General features: G+C 46.1%; 1 protein-coding gene across 1 annotated transcript in view; it reads right to left on the reverse strand.

Moving 5' to 3' along the window:
* LOC110518775 (ensconsin) overlaps window positions 1-16,167 on the reverse strand; it is a 40,181-nt gene extending 24,014 nt beyond the window's left edge. The window contains exons 1-4 of the mRNA XM_036986813.1: window positions 15,593-16,167; window positions 5,381-5,494; window positions 4,502-4,576; window positions 112-275 (exon numbers count right to left, since the gene is read on the reverse strand). Coding sequence (XP_036842708.1) covers window positions 112-275; window positions 4,502-4,576; window positions 5,381-5,494; window positions 15,593-15,734 — 495 coding nt within the window. The 5' untranslated portion in view covers window positions 15,735-16,167. The remainder of the gene's footprint in view (window positions 1-111; window positions 276-4,501; window positions 4,577-5,380; window positions 5,495-15,592) is intronic.
* Window positions 16,168-16,319: the final 152 nt, after the last annotated feature.

Below are 16,319 nucleotides of genomic sequence, written 5' to 3' on the forward strand. Positions count from 1 at the left end.
GTGTGTAGTGTGTGTGTGTGTGTGTGTGTGTACAGTGTGTGTAGTGTGTGTACAGTGTGTGTGTATAGTGTGTGTAGTGTGTGTGTATAGTGTGTGTAGTGTGTCCCTCACCTTCTCCTCCTCCAGGTTCTGTCTTCTCTTCTCCTCCACAGCAGATCGTCTCCTGTCCTCCTTCCTCCTCTGTTCCTCCATCTTCCTCTTCCTCTCCTCCAGGTGTTTGTCATAGTAGTGTCTGGCCCTCTCCTCCCTCTCCTGCCACACAGCCTCCCTGGCAGCTGACACACAGTAAGGCTTGGTGTTGGGGGTCAGGTAGTAGACAAGAGTCTGATGTAGTAGTGTAGCTCCTCTCTCTCTACATGACTAAGGGAATGTGGTATGTTGTAGTGTAGCTCCTCTCTCTCTACATGACTAAGGGAATGTGGTATGTTGTAGTGTAGCTCCTCTCTCTCTCTACATGACTAAGGGAATGTGGTATGTTGTAGTGTAGCTCCTCTCTCTCTACATGACTAAGGGAATGTGGTATGTTGTAGTGTAGCTCCTCTCTCTCTCTCTACATGACTAAGGGAATGTGGTATGTTGTAGTGTAGCTCCTCTCTCTCTACATGACTAAGGGAATGTGGTATGTTGTAGTGTAGCTCCTCTCTCTACATGACTAAGGGAATGTGGTATGTTGTAGTTTAGCTCCTCTCTCTCTACATGACTAAGGGAATGTGGTATGTTGTAGTATAGCTCCTCTCTCTCTACATGACTAAGGGAATGTGGTATGTTGTAGTGTAGGTCCTCTCTCTACATGACTAAGGGAATGTGGTATGTTGTAGTGTAGCTCCTCTCTCTCTCTCTACATGACTAAGGGAATGTGGTATGTTGTAGTGTAGCTCCTCTCTCTCTCTACATGACTAAGGGAATGTGGTATGTTGTAGTGTAGCTCCTCTCTCTCTACATGACTAAGGGAATGTGGTATGTTGTAGTGTAGCTCCTCTCTCTCTCTACATGACTAAGGGAATGTGGTATGTTGTAGTGTAGCTCCTCTCTCTCTACATGACTAAGGGAATGTGGTATGTTGTAGTGTAGCTCCTCTCTCTCTACATGACTAAGGGAATGTGGTATGTTGTAGTGTAGCTCCTCTCTCTCTCTCTACGTGACTAAGGGAATGTGGTATGTTGTAGTGTAGCTCCTCTCTCTCTCTACATGACTAAGGGAATGTGGTATGTTGTAGTGTAGCTCCTCTCTCTCTCTCTACATGACTAAGGGAATGTGGTATGTTGTAGTGTAGCTCCTCTCTCTCTACATGACTAAGGGAATGTGGTATGTTGTAGTGTAGCTCCTCTCTCTCTCTACATGACTAAGGGAATGTGGTATGTTGTAGTGTAGCTCCTCTCTCTCTCTACATGACTAAGGGAATGTGGTATGTTGTAGTATAGCTCCTCCCTCTCTACATGACTAAGGGAATGTGGTATGTTGTAGTGTAGCTCCTCTCTCTCTACATGACTAAGGGAATGTGGTATGTTGTAGTGTAGCTCCTCTCTCTCTACATGACTAAGGGAATGTGGTATGTTGTAGTGTAGCTCCTCTCTCTCTCTACATGACTAAGGGAATGTGGTATGTTGTAGTGTAGCTCCTCTCTCTCTACATGACTAAGGGAATGTGATATGTTGTAGTGTAGCTCCTCTCTCTCTCTACATGACTAAGGGAATGTGGTATGTTGTAGTGTAGCTCCTCTCTCTCTACATGACTAAGGGAATGTGGTATGTTGTAGTGTAGCTCCTCTCTCTACATGACTAAGGGAATGTGGTATGTTGTAGTTTAGCTCCTCTCTCTCTACATGACTAAGGGAATGTGGTATGTTGTAGTATAGCTCCTCTCTCTCTACATGACTAAGGGAATGTGGTATGTTGTAGTGTAGGTCCTCTCTCTACATGACTAAGGGAATGTGGTATGTTGTAGTGTAGCTCCTCTCTCTCTCTCTACATGACTAAGGGAATGTGGTATGTTGTAGTGTAGCTCCTCTCTCTCTCTACATGACTAAGGGAATGTGGTATGTTGTAGTGTAGCTCCTCTCTCTCTACATGACTAAGGGAATGTGGTATGTTGTAGTGTAGCTCCTCTCTCTCTCTACATGACTAAGGGAATGTGGTATGTTGTAGTGTAGCTCCTCTCTCTCTACATGACTAAGGGAATGTGGTATGTTGTAGTGTAGCTCCTCTCTCTCTACATGACTAAGGGAATGTGGTATGTTGTAGTGTAGCTCCTCTCTCTCTCTCTACGTGACTAAGGGAATGTGGTATGTTGTAGTGTAGCTCCTCTCTCTCTCTACATGACTAAGGGAATGTGGTATGTTGTAGTGTAGCTCCTCTCTCTCTCTACATGACTAAGGGAATGTGGTATGTTGTAGTGTAGCTCCTCTCTCTCTACATGACTAAGGGAATGTGGTATGTTGTAGTGTAGCTCCTCTCTCTCTCTACATGACTAAGGGAATGTGGTATGTTGTAGTGTAGCTCCTCTCTCTCTCTACATGACTAAGGGAATGTGGTATGTTGTAGTATAGCTCCTCCCTCTCTACATGACTAAGGGAATGTGGTATGTTGTAGTGTAGCTCCTCTCTCTCTACATGACTAAGGGAATGTGGTATGTTGTAGTGTAGCTCCTCTCTCTACATGACTAAGGGAATGTGGTATGTTGTAGTGTAGCTCCTCTCTCTCTCTACATCACTAAGGGAATGTGGTATGTTGTAGTGTAGCTCCTCTCTCTCTACATGACTAAGGGAATGTGGTATGTTGTAGTGTAGCTCCTCTCTCTCTCTACATGACTAAGGGAATGTGGTATGTTGTAGTGTAGCTCCTCTCTCTACATGACTAAGGGAATGTGGTATGTTGTAGTGTAGCTCCTCTCTCTCTCTACATGACTAAGGGAATGTGGTATGTTGTAGTGTAGCTCCTCTCTCTCTACATGACTAAGGGAATGTGGTATGTTGTAGTGTAGCTCCTCTCTCTCTCTACATGACTAAGGGAATGTGGTATGTTGTAGTGTAGCTCCTCTCTCTCTACATGACTAAGGGAATGTGGTATGTTGTAGTGTAGCTCCTCTCTCTCTACATGACTAAGGGAATGTGGTATGTTGTAGTGTAGCTCCTCTCTCTCTACATGACTAAGGGAATGTGATATGTTGTAGTGTAGCTCCTCTCTCTCTCTACATGACTAAGGGAATGTGGTATGTTGTAGTGTAGCTCCTCTCTCTCTACATGACTAAGGGAATGTGGTATGTTGTAGTGTAGCTCCTCTCTCTCTACATGACTAAGGGAATGTGGTATGTTGTAGTGTAGCTCCTCTCTCTCTACATGACTAAGGGAATGTGGTATGTTGTAGTGTAGCTCCTCTCTCTCTACATCACTAAGGGAATGTGGTATGTTGTAGTGTAGCTCCTCTCTCTCTACATGACTAAGGGAATGTGGTATGTTGTAGTGTAGCTCCTCTCTCTCTACATGACTAAGGGAATGTGGTATGTTGTAGTGTAGCTCCTCTCTCTCTACATGACTAAGGGAATGTGATATGTTGTAGTGTAGCTCCTCTCTCTCTCTACATGACTAAGGGAATGTGGTATGTTGTAGTGTAGCTCCTCTCTCTCTCTACATGACTAAGGGAATGTGGTATGTTGTAGTGTAGATCCTCTCTCTCTACATGACTAAGGGAATGTGGTATGTTGTAGTGTAGCTCCTCTCTCTCTACATGACTAAGGGAATGTGGTATGTTGTAGTGTAGCTCCTCTCTCTCTACATGACTAAGGGAATGTGGTATGTTGTAGTGTAGCTCCTCTCTCTCTACATGACTAAGGGAATGTGGTATGTTGTAGTGTAGCTCCTCTCTCTCTCTACATGACTAAGGGAATGTGGTATGTTGTAGTGTAGCTCCTCTCTCTCTACATGACTAAGGGAATGTGGTATGTTGTAGTGTAGCTCCTCTCTCTCTCTACATGACTAAGGGAATGTGGTATGTTGTAGTGTAGCTCCTCTCTCTCTACATGACTAAGGGAATGTGGTATGTTGTAGTGTAGCTCCTCTCTCTCTACATGACTAAGGGAATGTGGTATGTTGTAGTGTAGCTCCTCTCTCTACATGACTAAGGGAATGTGGTATGTTGTAGTGTAGCTCCTCTCTCTCTCTACATGACTAAGGGAATGTGGTATGTTGTAGTATAGCTCCTCTCTCTCTACATGACTAAGGGAATGTGGTATGTTGTAGTGAAGGTTCACTGCCCCCGTTACCATGGTACCCAGGTTACATAAAGGGGGTCATGGGGTTGTGTGTGGGGGCCGACGACTGAACGGGATGTTTTGGCGTGCGTGTGTGTGCCTAGCAGAGAGGGATTGTCTTTGTGTTGTTCAGGACTAAAGCCTAGTCACATGACCCACAGCTGACGATTCAGACAGCTGCTCCAGGCCTCTGGGTGTGTTTATAGCCTCCCCCTCCCCCCAACAGACGATCACACACAGTTTGCAGGATACACACCGGTCTGTTTCTCCCTCTCCTCTCGCCGCTCCCGGGCCAGTCTCTGTCGCTCGTCGATCTTGAGGACCAACGGCTCTGTAACATAAACACAACGTTTAGAGAACACACACACACACACACACACACACACACACACACACACCAGATCTAAGTTTCCAACTGTACACACACACACACACACTCTCCAGATCTAAGTTTCCAACTGTACACACACACACTCCAGATCTAAGTTTCCAACTGTACACACACACACACACACACTGAAAGAGGGATAGACACACAGAGAGATACAGACAGACACACAGAAAGAGGGACAGACACACAGAGAGATACAGACAGACACACAGAAAGAGGGACAGACAGACACACAGAAAGAGGGACAGACACACAGAGATACAGAAAGACACACAGAAAGAGGGACAGACACACAGAAAGAGGGACAGACACACAGAAAGAGGGACAGACACAGAGATACAGACACACTGAGAGAGACAGACACACAGAAAGAGGGACAGACACACACAGACATACACACAGAAAGAGGGATAGACACACAGAGAGATACAGACAGACACACAGAGAGATACAGACAGACACACAGAGATACAGACAGACACACAGAAAGAGGGATAGACACACAGAGAGATACAGACAGACACACAGAAAGAGGGATAGACACAGAGAGATACAGACAGACACACAGACAGAGGGATAGACACACAGAGATACAGACAGACACACAGAAAGAGGGATAGACACACAGAAAGAGGGATAGACACACAGAGAGATACAGACAGACACACAGAGAGACACACACAGAGAGACAGACAAGGAAGAGGAGATAAAAGGAGGATAGAAAAGGAGGAGGTTAAAGGTCACCTGGTTTGTTAGCAGCATTGTTGCTGGGAGTAGGTGATAATGTTACAGTCGGGGTGGAGGACTGGGTCTGACCCGACCATCTCCTCTCCTCTGCTTTGGTCTGAGAGTCAGAGACTGAGGACAGACAGAAACACAGCAGTCAGCTGACTATCAGAGGGAAGTGTTGTATTGATCAGCTGACTGGTTGACTATCAGAGGGAAGTGTTGTATTGATCAGCTGACTGGTTGACTATCAGAGGGAAGTGTTGTATTGATCAGCTGACTGGTTGACTATCAGAGGGAAGTGTTGTATTGATCACCTGACTGGTTGACTATCAGAGTATTGATCAGCTGACTGGTTGACTATCAGAGGGAAGTGTATTGATCGGCTAGTAGAGTGCTCCATGACTTCTACCACTGTCATGACTCTCCTGTGAGGATCCAGGGGATCAGCACTACAGGGCTCGCTCTCTCCCGCAGAGAGGAAGAGGGGGGAGAGGTCGCTCTCTCCCGCAGAGAGGAAGAGGGGGGAGAGGTCGCTCTCTTTAATGGAATATCTACATAGGCGTAGAGGCCCATTACCAGCAACCATCACTCCTGTGTTCCAATGGCACGTTGTGTTAGCTAATACAAGTTCATCATTTTAAAAGGCTAATTGATCATTACAAAAGCCTTTTGCTATTATGTTACCACAGCTGAAAACTGTTGTCCTGATTAAAGAAGCAATAAAACTGGCCTTCTTTAGACTAGTTGAGTATCTGGAGCATCAGCATTTGTGGGTTCGATTACAGGCTCAAAATGGCCAGAAACAAAGACCTTTCTTCTGAAACTCGTCAGACTATTCTTGTTCTGAGAAATTGCCAAGACACTGAAGAAATTGCCAAGACGCTGTGCACTACTCCCTTCACAGAACAGAGCAAACTGGCTCTAACCAGAATAGAAAGAGGGGTGGGAGGCCCCGGTGCACAACTGAGCAAGAGGACAAGTACATTAGAATGTCTAGTTTGAGAAACAGACACCTCACAAGTCCTCAACTGGCAGCTTCATTAAATAGTACCCACAAAACACCAGTCTCGACGTCAACAGTGAAGAGGCGACTCCGGGATGCTGGCCTTCTAGATAGAGTTTCTCTGTCCAGTGTCTGTATTCTTTTACCATCTTACTCTTTATTGGCCAGTCTGAGATATGGCTTATTCATTGCAACTCTGCCTAGAAGACCAGCATCCCGGAGTCGCCTCTTCACTGTTGACGTTGAGACTGGTGTTTTGCGGGTACTATTGAAGCTGCCAGTTAAAAGCTCTTGGCACCCATCCCATTAGCGGGATCATTTTCGTCAACATCCGGTGAATTGCAGATCGCCAAATTCAAATTAAATTACAAAAAATATTTTATTTTCATGAAGTCACAAGTGCAATATGCCAAAACACAGCTTAGCTTGTTGTTAATCCACCTGGCGTGTCAGATTTCAAAAAAGCTTTACAGCGAAAGCAAACCAAGGGTTTATGTGAGGACATCTCTCTCAGCAGACAAAACATTACAAACACCTAGCAGCAAAGTAGGTTGGTCACGAAAGTCAGAAAAGCAATAAAAATGCATCGCTTACCTTTGATGATGTTCGTATGTTTGCACTCACGAGACTCCCAGTTACACAATAAATGTTTGTTTTGTTCCATTAAGATTATTTTTATTTCCAAAAACCTCCATTTGGTTGTCACGTTTTGTTCAGTAATCCGCAGGCTCGTACAGGTCACGACGGGCAGACGAAAATTCCAAATAGTATCCGTAAAGTTCGTAGAAATATGTCAAACGTTTTTTATAATCAATCCTCAGGTTATTTTTACAATGAATAATCGATAATATTTCAACCGGACGGACGGTAGCTTTTTCAATAGGAGAGAGAGAGAAAAGGTCTGCTCCAAGCTGTTTGTGCAAAACTCTGGGGACACACAGCTATCCACTGACGCGATGTGATCATTCTCGCTCGTTTTTCAGAATAAAAGCCTAAAACTATGTCTAAAGACTGTTCACACCATGTGGAAGCCATAGGGAAATGAATGCAATGCAATGGAACAGTAGTTTCAGAAAAACAGCACTTCCTGGTTGGATTTTCCTCAGGTTTTCACCTGCAATATCAGTTCTGTTATACTCACAGACAATATTTTGACAGTTTTGGAAACTTTAGAGTGTTTCCGATCCTAATCTATCCTAATTACATTGCTTATTCTAGCTTCTGGGCCTGAGAAATAGGCAGTTTACTTTGGGAACGTTTTTTATCCAAACATCAAAATACTGCCCCCTTGCTTCAAGAGGTTAATGTGTTTGGACCTCAGGAAGAGTAGCTGCTGCCTTTGCAGGAACTAAATGGGGATCCATAAGGAATACAAATCCAAAAAAGCCTGTGGGAATTTGTGTCATTTAAATACAACCAGAGAGAAAGAGGCAAACTTTAAGCTACTAGGTGAATTATGATGATTATTATACCATGAAGACATGGTGCAGATTAACAAGACATCAGATATGGTTCTACCCTCCTGTCTCTCACACTGCACTGCCTGCTCTTTCTCTTGACTAATGATGTCTTCAGTCTTCAGTCTGTTGTGTGTGTGTGTGTGTGTTCAGTCTTCAGTCTGTTGTGTGTGTGTGTGTGTGTGTTCAGTCTTCGGTCTGTTGTGTGTGTGTGTGTTCAGTCTTCAGTCTGTTGTGTGTGTGTGTGTTCAGTCTTCAGTCTGTTGTGTGTGTGTGTGTGTTCAGTCTTCAGTCTGTTGTGTGTGTGTGTGTGTGTGTTCAGTCTTCAGTCTGTTGTGTGTGTGTGTGTGTGTGTGTGTGTGTGTGTGTGTGTGTTCAGTCTTCGGTCTGTTGTGAGTAGAATAGCCTATTAATTTCACCAATGTCACTGTGATACAGATATATCATCTGATCAGTCTTGGTAGTCTACTATTTGCTGCTGAGTGGGTGGAAGTGTTTTTGTCTCCTAGGCTAAATATGGAAAGACAGTAGGTTACCGGTTGCCTGTATCGATTACCCTTCTCAGACATAATGGAATGCGGCGCCTTGAAAGCACATCGGCTAAGGCATTATTTTTTTTAAAATGCCGACACGAAACCTTCTTTGGAGATAAGAAAGGATATTTTACATGAGAGAGAGAGCGTTACATAGGTAAAGGAATGACGCTTCTGACGCACGACTAACGTCCATCACTAGGCAACGAGAACTGATAAATAATATCAAGTTGCCTGCGTGCAGACCAATCTACCCTAAAACACTACTTCAAAGTGTGTTAAATACTGTTACTGTTACTTAAGAGTGTGTTAAAAAAATAAAGGATTGTGGTAGATTATCTCTACATTACTGTAGCTGTGTTCTGTCTGTAAAGGGTTGTGGTAGATATCACTACATTACTGTAGCTGTGTTCAGTACATACTGTACTGTCTGATCACAGTTTCTAAACCAGACATACTGTACTGTCTGATCAGAGTTTCTAAACCAGACATACTGTACTGTCTGATCACAGAGTTTCTAAACCAGACATACTGTACTGTCTGATCACAGAGTTTCTAAACCAGACATACTGTACTGTCTGATCACAGAGTTTCTAAACCAGACATACTGTACTGTCTGATCACAGAGTTTCTAAACCAGACATACTGTACTGTCTGATCACAGAGTTTCTAAACCAGACATACTGTACTGTCTTTGATCATAGCAATGAACGCATGTCATCGTCACCAACCTGATGTTTTTAAAGAGACAGTGCACAATGTTCTCCTAAATGGAATGTACCTTTTAATGTTGAGAGCACCGGTGCTAACTATCACATCCTCATGATCAGTCTGCCTCACATCCTCATGATCAGTCTGTCTTTCACATCCTCATGATCAGTCTGTCTTTCACATCCTCATGATCAGTCTGCCTTTCACATCCTCATGATCAGTCTGTCTCACATCCTCGTGATCAGTCTTTATGTCTCACATCCTCGTGATCAGTCTGTCTTTCACATCCTCACGATCAGTCTTTATGTCTCACATCCTCACGATCAGTCTTTATGTCTCACATCCTCATGATCAGTCTGTCTCACATCCTCATGATCAGTCTCTCACATCCTCATGATCAGTCTGTCTCACATCCTCATGATCAGTCGGTCTCACATCCTCGTGATCAGTATGTCTTTCACATCCTCACGATCAGTCTTTATGTCTCACATCCTCATGATCAGTCTATGTCTCACATCCTCATGATCAGTCTGTCTCATATCCTCATGATCAGTCTGTCTCATATCCTCATGATCAGTCTGTCTCACATCCTCGTGATCAGTCTGTCTTTCACATCCTCAGTCTTTATGTCTCACATCCTCATGATCAGTCTTTATGCCTCACATCCTCATGATCAGTCTTTATGCCTCACATCCTCATGATCAGTCTGTGTTTCCAGGAGACTTGTAGTACAAACTAATCTAAGCAAACCCCCACCACTTCAGGGAGAGGCTTATCTACTGGGGGTTGGAGCAAGATGGTCGGCTAATATACAGTAGAATACAAATATATATTACATGTTGCTAAGTTTACTTTCCCTGGTAGGTCACTCTAAAATGGTAAAAACGCTAAATAAATGGTTTTAAGGCGACAATGTGGAAACAGGTGCAGAAAAGATTGCGCTGCAGAGAAGGATAGACCAATTCTGCACCTTTGTTTGTACATAATATTTCTGCCATAATGTCCTATCAACAAAAATAGCTTCAGGAGATCAGAACAGTGAGTCGGCAGCAGTGGCTGTACTGTGGCTGAACTGCTCATCGTGGGACCAGGAGCGTCATAATCCCGCTACGATCGCTGGCGAGCCATCAAACAGGTTAACATTCACAGGGCCAGACAGATTTCGAGGACGTGTAATCAGAGCATGGACCTGACCAGCTGGCAACTGTCTACACTGACATTCTCAACCGGTCCCTTACCCAGTCTGTACTATAGTCTATACTACCAGCATGTTTAAAGCAGACCACCCTAGTCCCTGTGCCCAAGAACACTAAGTAACCTGCCTAAATAAATACCGACCCGTAGCACTCACGTCTGTAGCTATGAAGTGCTTTGAAAGACTGGTCATGGCTCACATCAACACCATTTATCCCAGAAACCCTAGACCCACTCCAATTTGCATACCGACCAAACAGATCCACAGATGATGCAATCTCTGTGACACTCCACACTGCCCTTTCCCACCTGGACAAAAGGAACACCTCTGTGAAAATGCTATTCATTGACTACAGCTCAGCGTTCAACACCGCAGTGCCCTCAAAACTCATCACTAAGATAAGGACCCTGGGACTAAACACCTCCCTCTGCCACTGGATCCTGGACTTCCTGACAGGCCATGCTCAGGTGGTGAGGGTAGGCAACAACACACACGCCACCCTCAACACGGGGGTCCCTCAGGGGTGCGTGCTTTGTCCCCTTCTGTACTACATCACATAAGCCTGTGGGGCAACGCACAACTCCAACAGCATCATTAAGATTGCTAACGACCTGAGGGTGATTAGTCGGTCTCATTGTCAGTGATCAGGTCATAGGGAGGTGGTCAGTGACCTGGCAGTACAGTGCCAGGACAACCACTCCCACAACTGAGGCAAGACAAAGTGTGTGATCGTGGAATACAAGAAACTTCCCCATAACACAGTAGACCTCATAACACAGTAGACCTCATAACACAGTAGACCTCATATATAGCACCATAACACAGTAGACCTCATATATAGCACCATAACACAGTAGACCTCATATATAGCACCATAACACAGTAGACCTCATATATAGCACCATAACACAGTAGACCTCATATATAGCACCATAACACAGTAGACCTCATATATAGCACCATAACACAGTAGACCTCATATATTGCACCATAACACAGTAGACCTCATATATAGCACCATAACACAGTAGACCTCATATATAGCACCATAACACAGTAGACCTCATATATTGCACCATAACACAGTAGACCTCATATATATAGCACCATAACACAGTAGACCTCATATATATAGCACCATAACACAGTAGACCTCATATATAGCACCATAACACAGTATACCTCATATATAGCACCATAACACAGTAGACCTCATATATAGCACCATAACACAGTAGACCTCATATATATAGCACCATTACACAGTAGACCTCATATATAGCACCATAACACAGTAGACCTCATATATATAGCACCATAACACAGTAGACCTCATATATAGCACCATTACACAGTAGACCTCATATATAGCACCATAACACAGTAGACCTCATATGTAGCACCATAACACAGTAGACCTCATATATAGCACCATAACACAGTAGACCTCATATATAGCACCATAACACAGTAGACCTCATATATAGCACCATAACACAGTAGACCTCATAACACAGTAGACCTCATATATAGCACCATAACACAGTATACCTCATATATAGCACCATTACACAGTAGACCTCATATATAGCACCATAACACAGTAGACCTCATATATAGCACCATTACACAGTAGACCTCATATATAGCACCATTACACAGTAGACCTCATATATAGCACCATTACACAGTAGACCTCATATATATAGCACCATAAGACACTGGCGCGACGAACCACCCTTTGTCTCTGCCTGGCCGATTCCCCTCTTTCCACTGGGATTCTCTGCCTCTAACCCTATTACAGGGGCTGACTCACTGGCTTACTGGTGCTCTCCCATACCGTCCCTAGGAGGGGTGCGTCACTTGAGTGAGTTGAGTCACTGACGTGGTTTTTCTGTCCGGGTTGGCGCCCCCCCCTTGGGTTGTACCGTGGCGGAGACCTTTGTAGGCTATACTCAGCCTTGTCTCAGGATGGTAAATTGGTGGTTGAAGATATCCCTCTAGTGGTGTGGGGGCTGTGCTTTGGCAATGTGGGTGGGGTTATATCCTTCCTGTTTGGCCATGTCCGGGGGTATCATCGGATGGGGCCACAGTGTCTCCTGACCCCTCCTGTCTCAGCCTCCAGTATTTATGCTGCAATAGTTTGTGTCGGTGGGGCTATTGTCAGTCTGTTATATCTGGAGTATTTCTCCTGTCTTATCTGGTGTCCTGTGTGAATTCATGCTCTCTCTAATTCTCTCTCTCTCGGAGGACCTGAGCCCTAGGACCATGCCTCAGGACCACCTGTCCTAATGACTCCTGGCTGTTCCCAGTCCACCTGGCCGTGCTGCTGCTCCAGTTTCAACTCTTCTGCCTGCGGCTATGGAACCCTGACCTGTTCACCGGACGTGCTACCTCTCCCAGACCTGCTATTTTCAACTCTCTAGAGACAGCAGGAGTGGTAGAGATACTCAATGATCGGCTAGGAAAAGCCAACTGACATTTACTCCTGAGGTGCTGACCTGTTGCACCCTCGACAACTACTGTGATTATTATTATTTGACCCTGCTGGTCATCTATAAACATTTGAACATCTTGGCCATGTTCTGCTATAGTCTCCACCCGGCACAGCCAGAAGAGGACTGGCCACCCCACATAGCCTGGTTCCTCTCTAGGTTTCTTCCTAGGTTTTGGCCTTTCTAGGGAGTTTTTCCTAGCCACCGTGCTTCTACACCTGCATTGCTTGCTGTTTGGGGTTTTAGGCTGGGTTTCTGTACAGCACTTTGAGATATCAGCTGATGTATAAAGGGCTTTATAAATACATTTGATTGATTGGCGACTCACCCCTGCTGCGCTGGTGTCAGCACACACCTAGTCACATACACGGCAGTCACTCCCCAAGAACAAACAGGAACCACACACACACACACCCACCACGCAACGTTCTACTACATAGTCACCTCTACTACCACCACTAAACACAGTCCCAGTATCATCACTAGCTTGTTGATAGGGGGAAGTTGTTGTGACAGACTGACTGAATGAACAGGACTCTGGTGACTGACGGAATATATCCTCCCTTCTCTCTCCACAGTACACCTTTCTCTGCCCCAGATACAGCCTGGCACACAACCCCCGGTGTCATCTCCTCTGCATTACACCACACACACCCCCCGGTGTCATCTCTCCAGCATCACACCACAGACACCCCCCGGTGTCATCTCTCCAGCATTACACCACAGACCTCTCCAGCATCACACCCCCCCCCGGTGTCATCTCCTCTGCATCACACCACAGACACCCCCCGGTGTCATCTCCTCTGCATCACACCACAGACACCCCCCGGTGTCATCTCCTCTGCATCACACCACAGACACCCCCGGGTGTCATCTCTCCAGCATCACACCACAGACACCCCCCGGTGTCATCTCCTCTGCATCACACCACAGACACCCCCCGGTGTCATCTCTCCAGCATCACACCACAGACACCCCCCCGGTGTCATCTCTCCAGCATTACACCACAGACCTCTCCAGCATCACACCCCCCCCCCCCCCCCGGTGTCATCTCCTCGGCATTACACCAGACACCCCCCGGTGTCATCTCCTCGGCATCACACCACAGACACCCCCCGGTGTCATCTCCTCGGCATTACACCACAGACCTCTCCAGCATCACACCACACCCCCCCCCCCCCCCCCCCGCGGCGTCATCTCCTCGGCATCACACCACAGACACCCCCCGGTGTCATCTCCTCAGCATTACACCACAGACCTCTCCAGCATCACACCCCCCCCCCCCGGTGTCATCTCCTCGGCATCACACCACAGACACCCCCCGGTGTCATCTCCTCTGCATCACACCACAGACACCCCCCGGTGTCATCTCCTCAGCATTACACCAGACTCTCACACTCAGCTGTGCCAGTTAGTGGAGAACACATATCCAGCTTGTCACAGGGGTTGTCACTTGCAGAGTACTGACTAACATAAAACTGCGTAGATTGCAGTTACTGCCCCCCCCCCCCCCCCCCAGGAGATGTTGTTAGCCGGTAATAGCAGTCTTACGGCAATAACAACTAAAGCAGACAAATAAAAATCCCATTGCAATATAATGCTTTAACTTCGTCACTGATGGAAACACCAGTCGATGGAAATATATTTGACCGGTCATGCTTAGTCTCTAGGCTAATTTGCATTATTAAGTGGAATTAAAAATCGGCTTGTGTATTTTTCGATAATCTTTACGCATCTTATTTATCACAAGCGCACAGCGAACAGGTACGGAGCCTGTGTTGGAGCCGAACATCTATCAGTACTGCTGCATTTCAAACAAATAGGTTGGTTAAATGGGCATTGTTTAGAGCCCCCCCAAAATGTTAACTTTATTGCATTCAATATGTCTGAAAGCCCCCCCCCCCCCGGACCTCTTGTAATACACACTCATTCTACATTCCTAAAGAGACATTTTCATCTCTGTCAAATGAAACAGACAATGTACAGACAACAGTGTTATTTATCCAAGCTAATTGCATTACGGAACAAACATTGACGCGGTGCCCTACTGCCTTGTGGACATTGCTGTGCTTTATTATGTGAAGAAATAGTTTATTAACATGTTATGCTAAAATGTTCTGATCTGTTGCATCAGACTCATGTTTTTTATTTATTTTATGTAGCCTAGGCTTACTGGTTGTATGAATTTGGGATCTATCGTCCCACAACTGTCCCAGAGTCAGTTTGGAATAGGCCATGTCCTTCTCAACAAGCTGACCAATAGTAGAAAGGTTGATCTATTCTATTGGGGATAGTAGACTGACATAGGCTAGTGATGATGCTGTTTATTACTCGTCTTGTTGGCAGAGGAAAAGTCAAATGTGGACAAATATTCGAACATCTTCAAAGTTCAGAATTGAGTAAAAACGTTACACTGTTGCATCCTGGAGTTGCATGTTCTGTTAAGATGAATTACCAGAATGTAAATGTGGCCTAGCCGGGTCTCCGTCACCGGGGGGTGGGCGCCCTAGCCGGGTCTCCGTCACCGGGGGGTGGGCGCCCTAGCCGGGTCTCCGTCACCGGGGGGTGGGCGCCCTAGCCGGGTCTCCGTCACCGGGGGGTGGGCGCCCTAGCCGGGTCTCCGTCACCGGGGGTGGGCGCCCTAGCCGGGTTAAGCACCCAATGCATATGGGTCTGGTGATTTTTCAGTCATTTAAAATGCTGCCTGTCAAATGTCAAACCCTGACACACACCAGTCTTCTATTTTCCTGTTGATACCCCACCAGTGACCCCTGAACACCCCAGCCCTCCCCTCTATCTCTTCCTCTCCATCCCCTCCATCCACACAACATACCTCTTTTCCTCCTCTGTGCTCCTATTCCTTTCTGTCCTTCCTCTTCCTCGTTGATGGTAAAGAGGGCAGGGATGACAGACCGGCTGCCCCCCTTCCTCAGCTTTTCCTTGCGCACTGGTCCCCTTACACAGCCCCCTGGCATCCCTCTGTCCCAGCACCCAGTCTGGCCAACCCTGGGAGCGGGGCAGGAAACCACACCCCTCCGCCAGCTGCTGGAGGTGGGGGTGTGTAGATAAAGTCCCCCCACACCACCACAACTGAAGTCCTGCCAGGCTAAAGGCTAACAGACAATGCTAGCTAGCTGCAGGCTAACCTCTGTCGGAGGCACATCTCAGCTCTTCTCCTCCGAGTGTGTCAGGTAGGTAGGGAGAGAGCGAGAGCGAGAGAGGCAGTCTGCAACAGCAGTGGCAGGCGATATAATATGAGAGCGAGAGAGGCAGTCTGCAACAGTAGTGGCAGGCGATATGAGAGAGAGAGAGAGAGAGAGAGAGAGGCAGTCTGCAATAGTAGTGGCAGGCGATATGAGAGAGAGAGAGCGAGAGAGGCAGTCTGCAACAGTAGTGGCAGGCGATATGAGAGAGAGAGAGAGGCAGTCTGCAACAGTAGTGGCAGGCGATATGAGAGAGAGAGACAAACACCAAATTGAGACTGCACGCAGAATTCTGCAAAAATATCCTCCATGTACAACGTAGAACACCAAATAACGCAGAGCAGAATTAGGCCGATA

Source organism: Oncorhynchus mykiss, chromosome 8 (assembly GCF_013265735.2).
Source record: "Oncorhynchus mykiss isolate Arlee chromosome 8, USDA_OmykA_1.1, whole genome shotgun sequence".
In the NCBI taxonomy this organism is placed as follows: domain Eukaryota; kingdom Metazoa; phylum Chordata; class Actinopteri; order Salmoniformes; family Salmonidae; genus Oncorhynchus; species Oncorhynchus mykiss.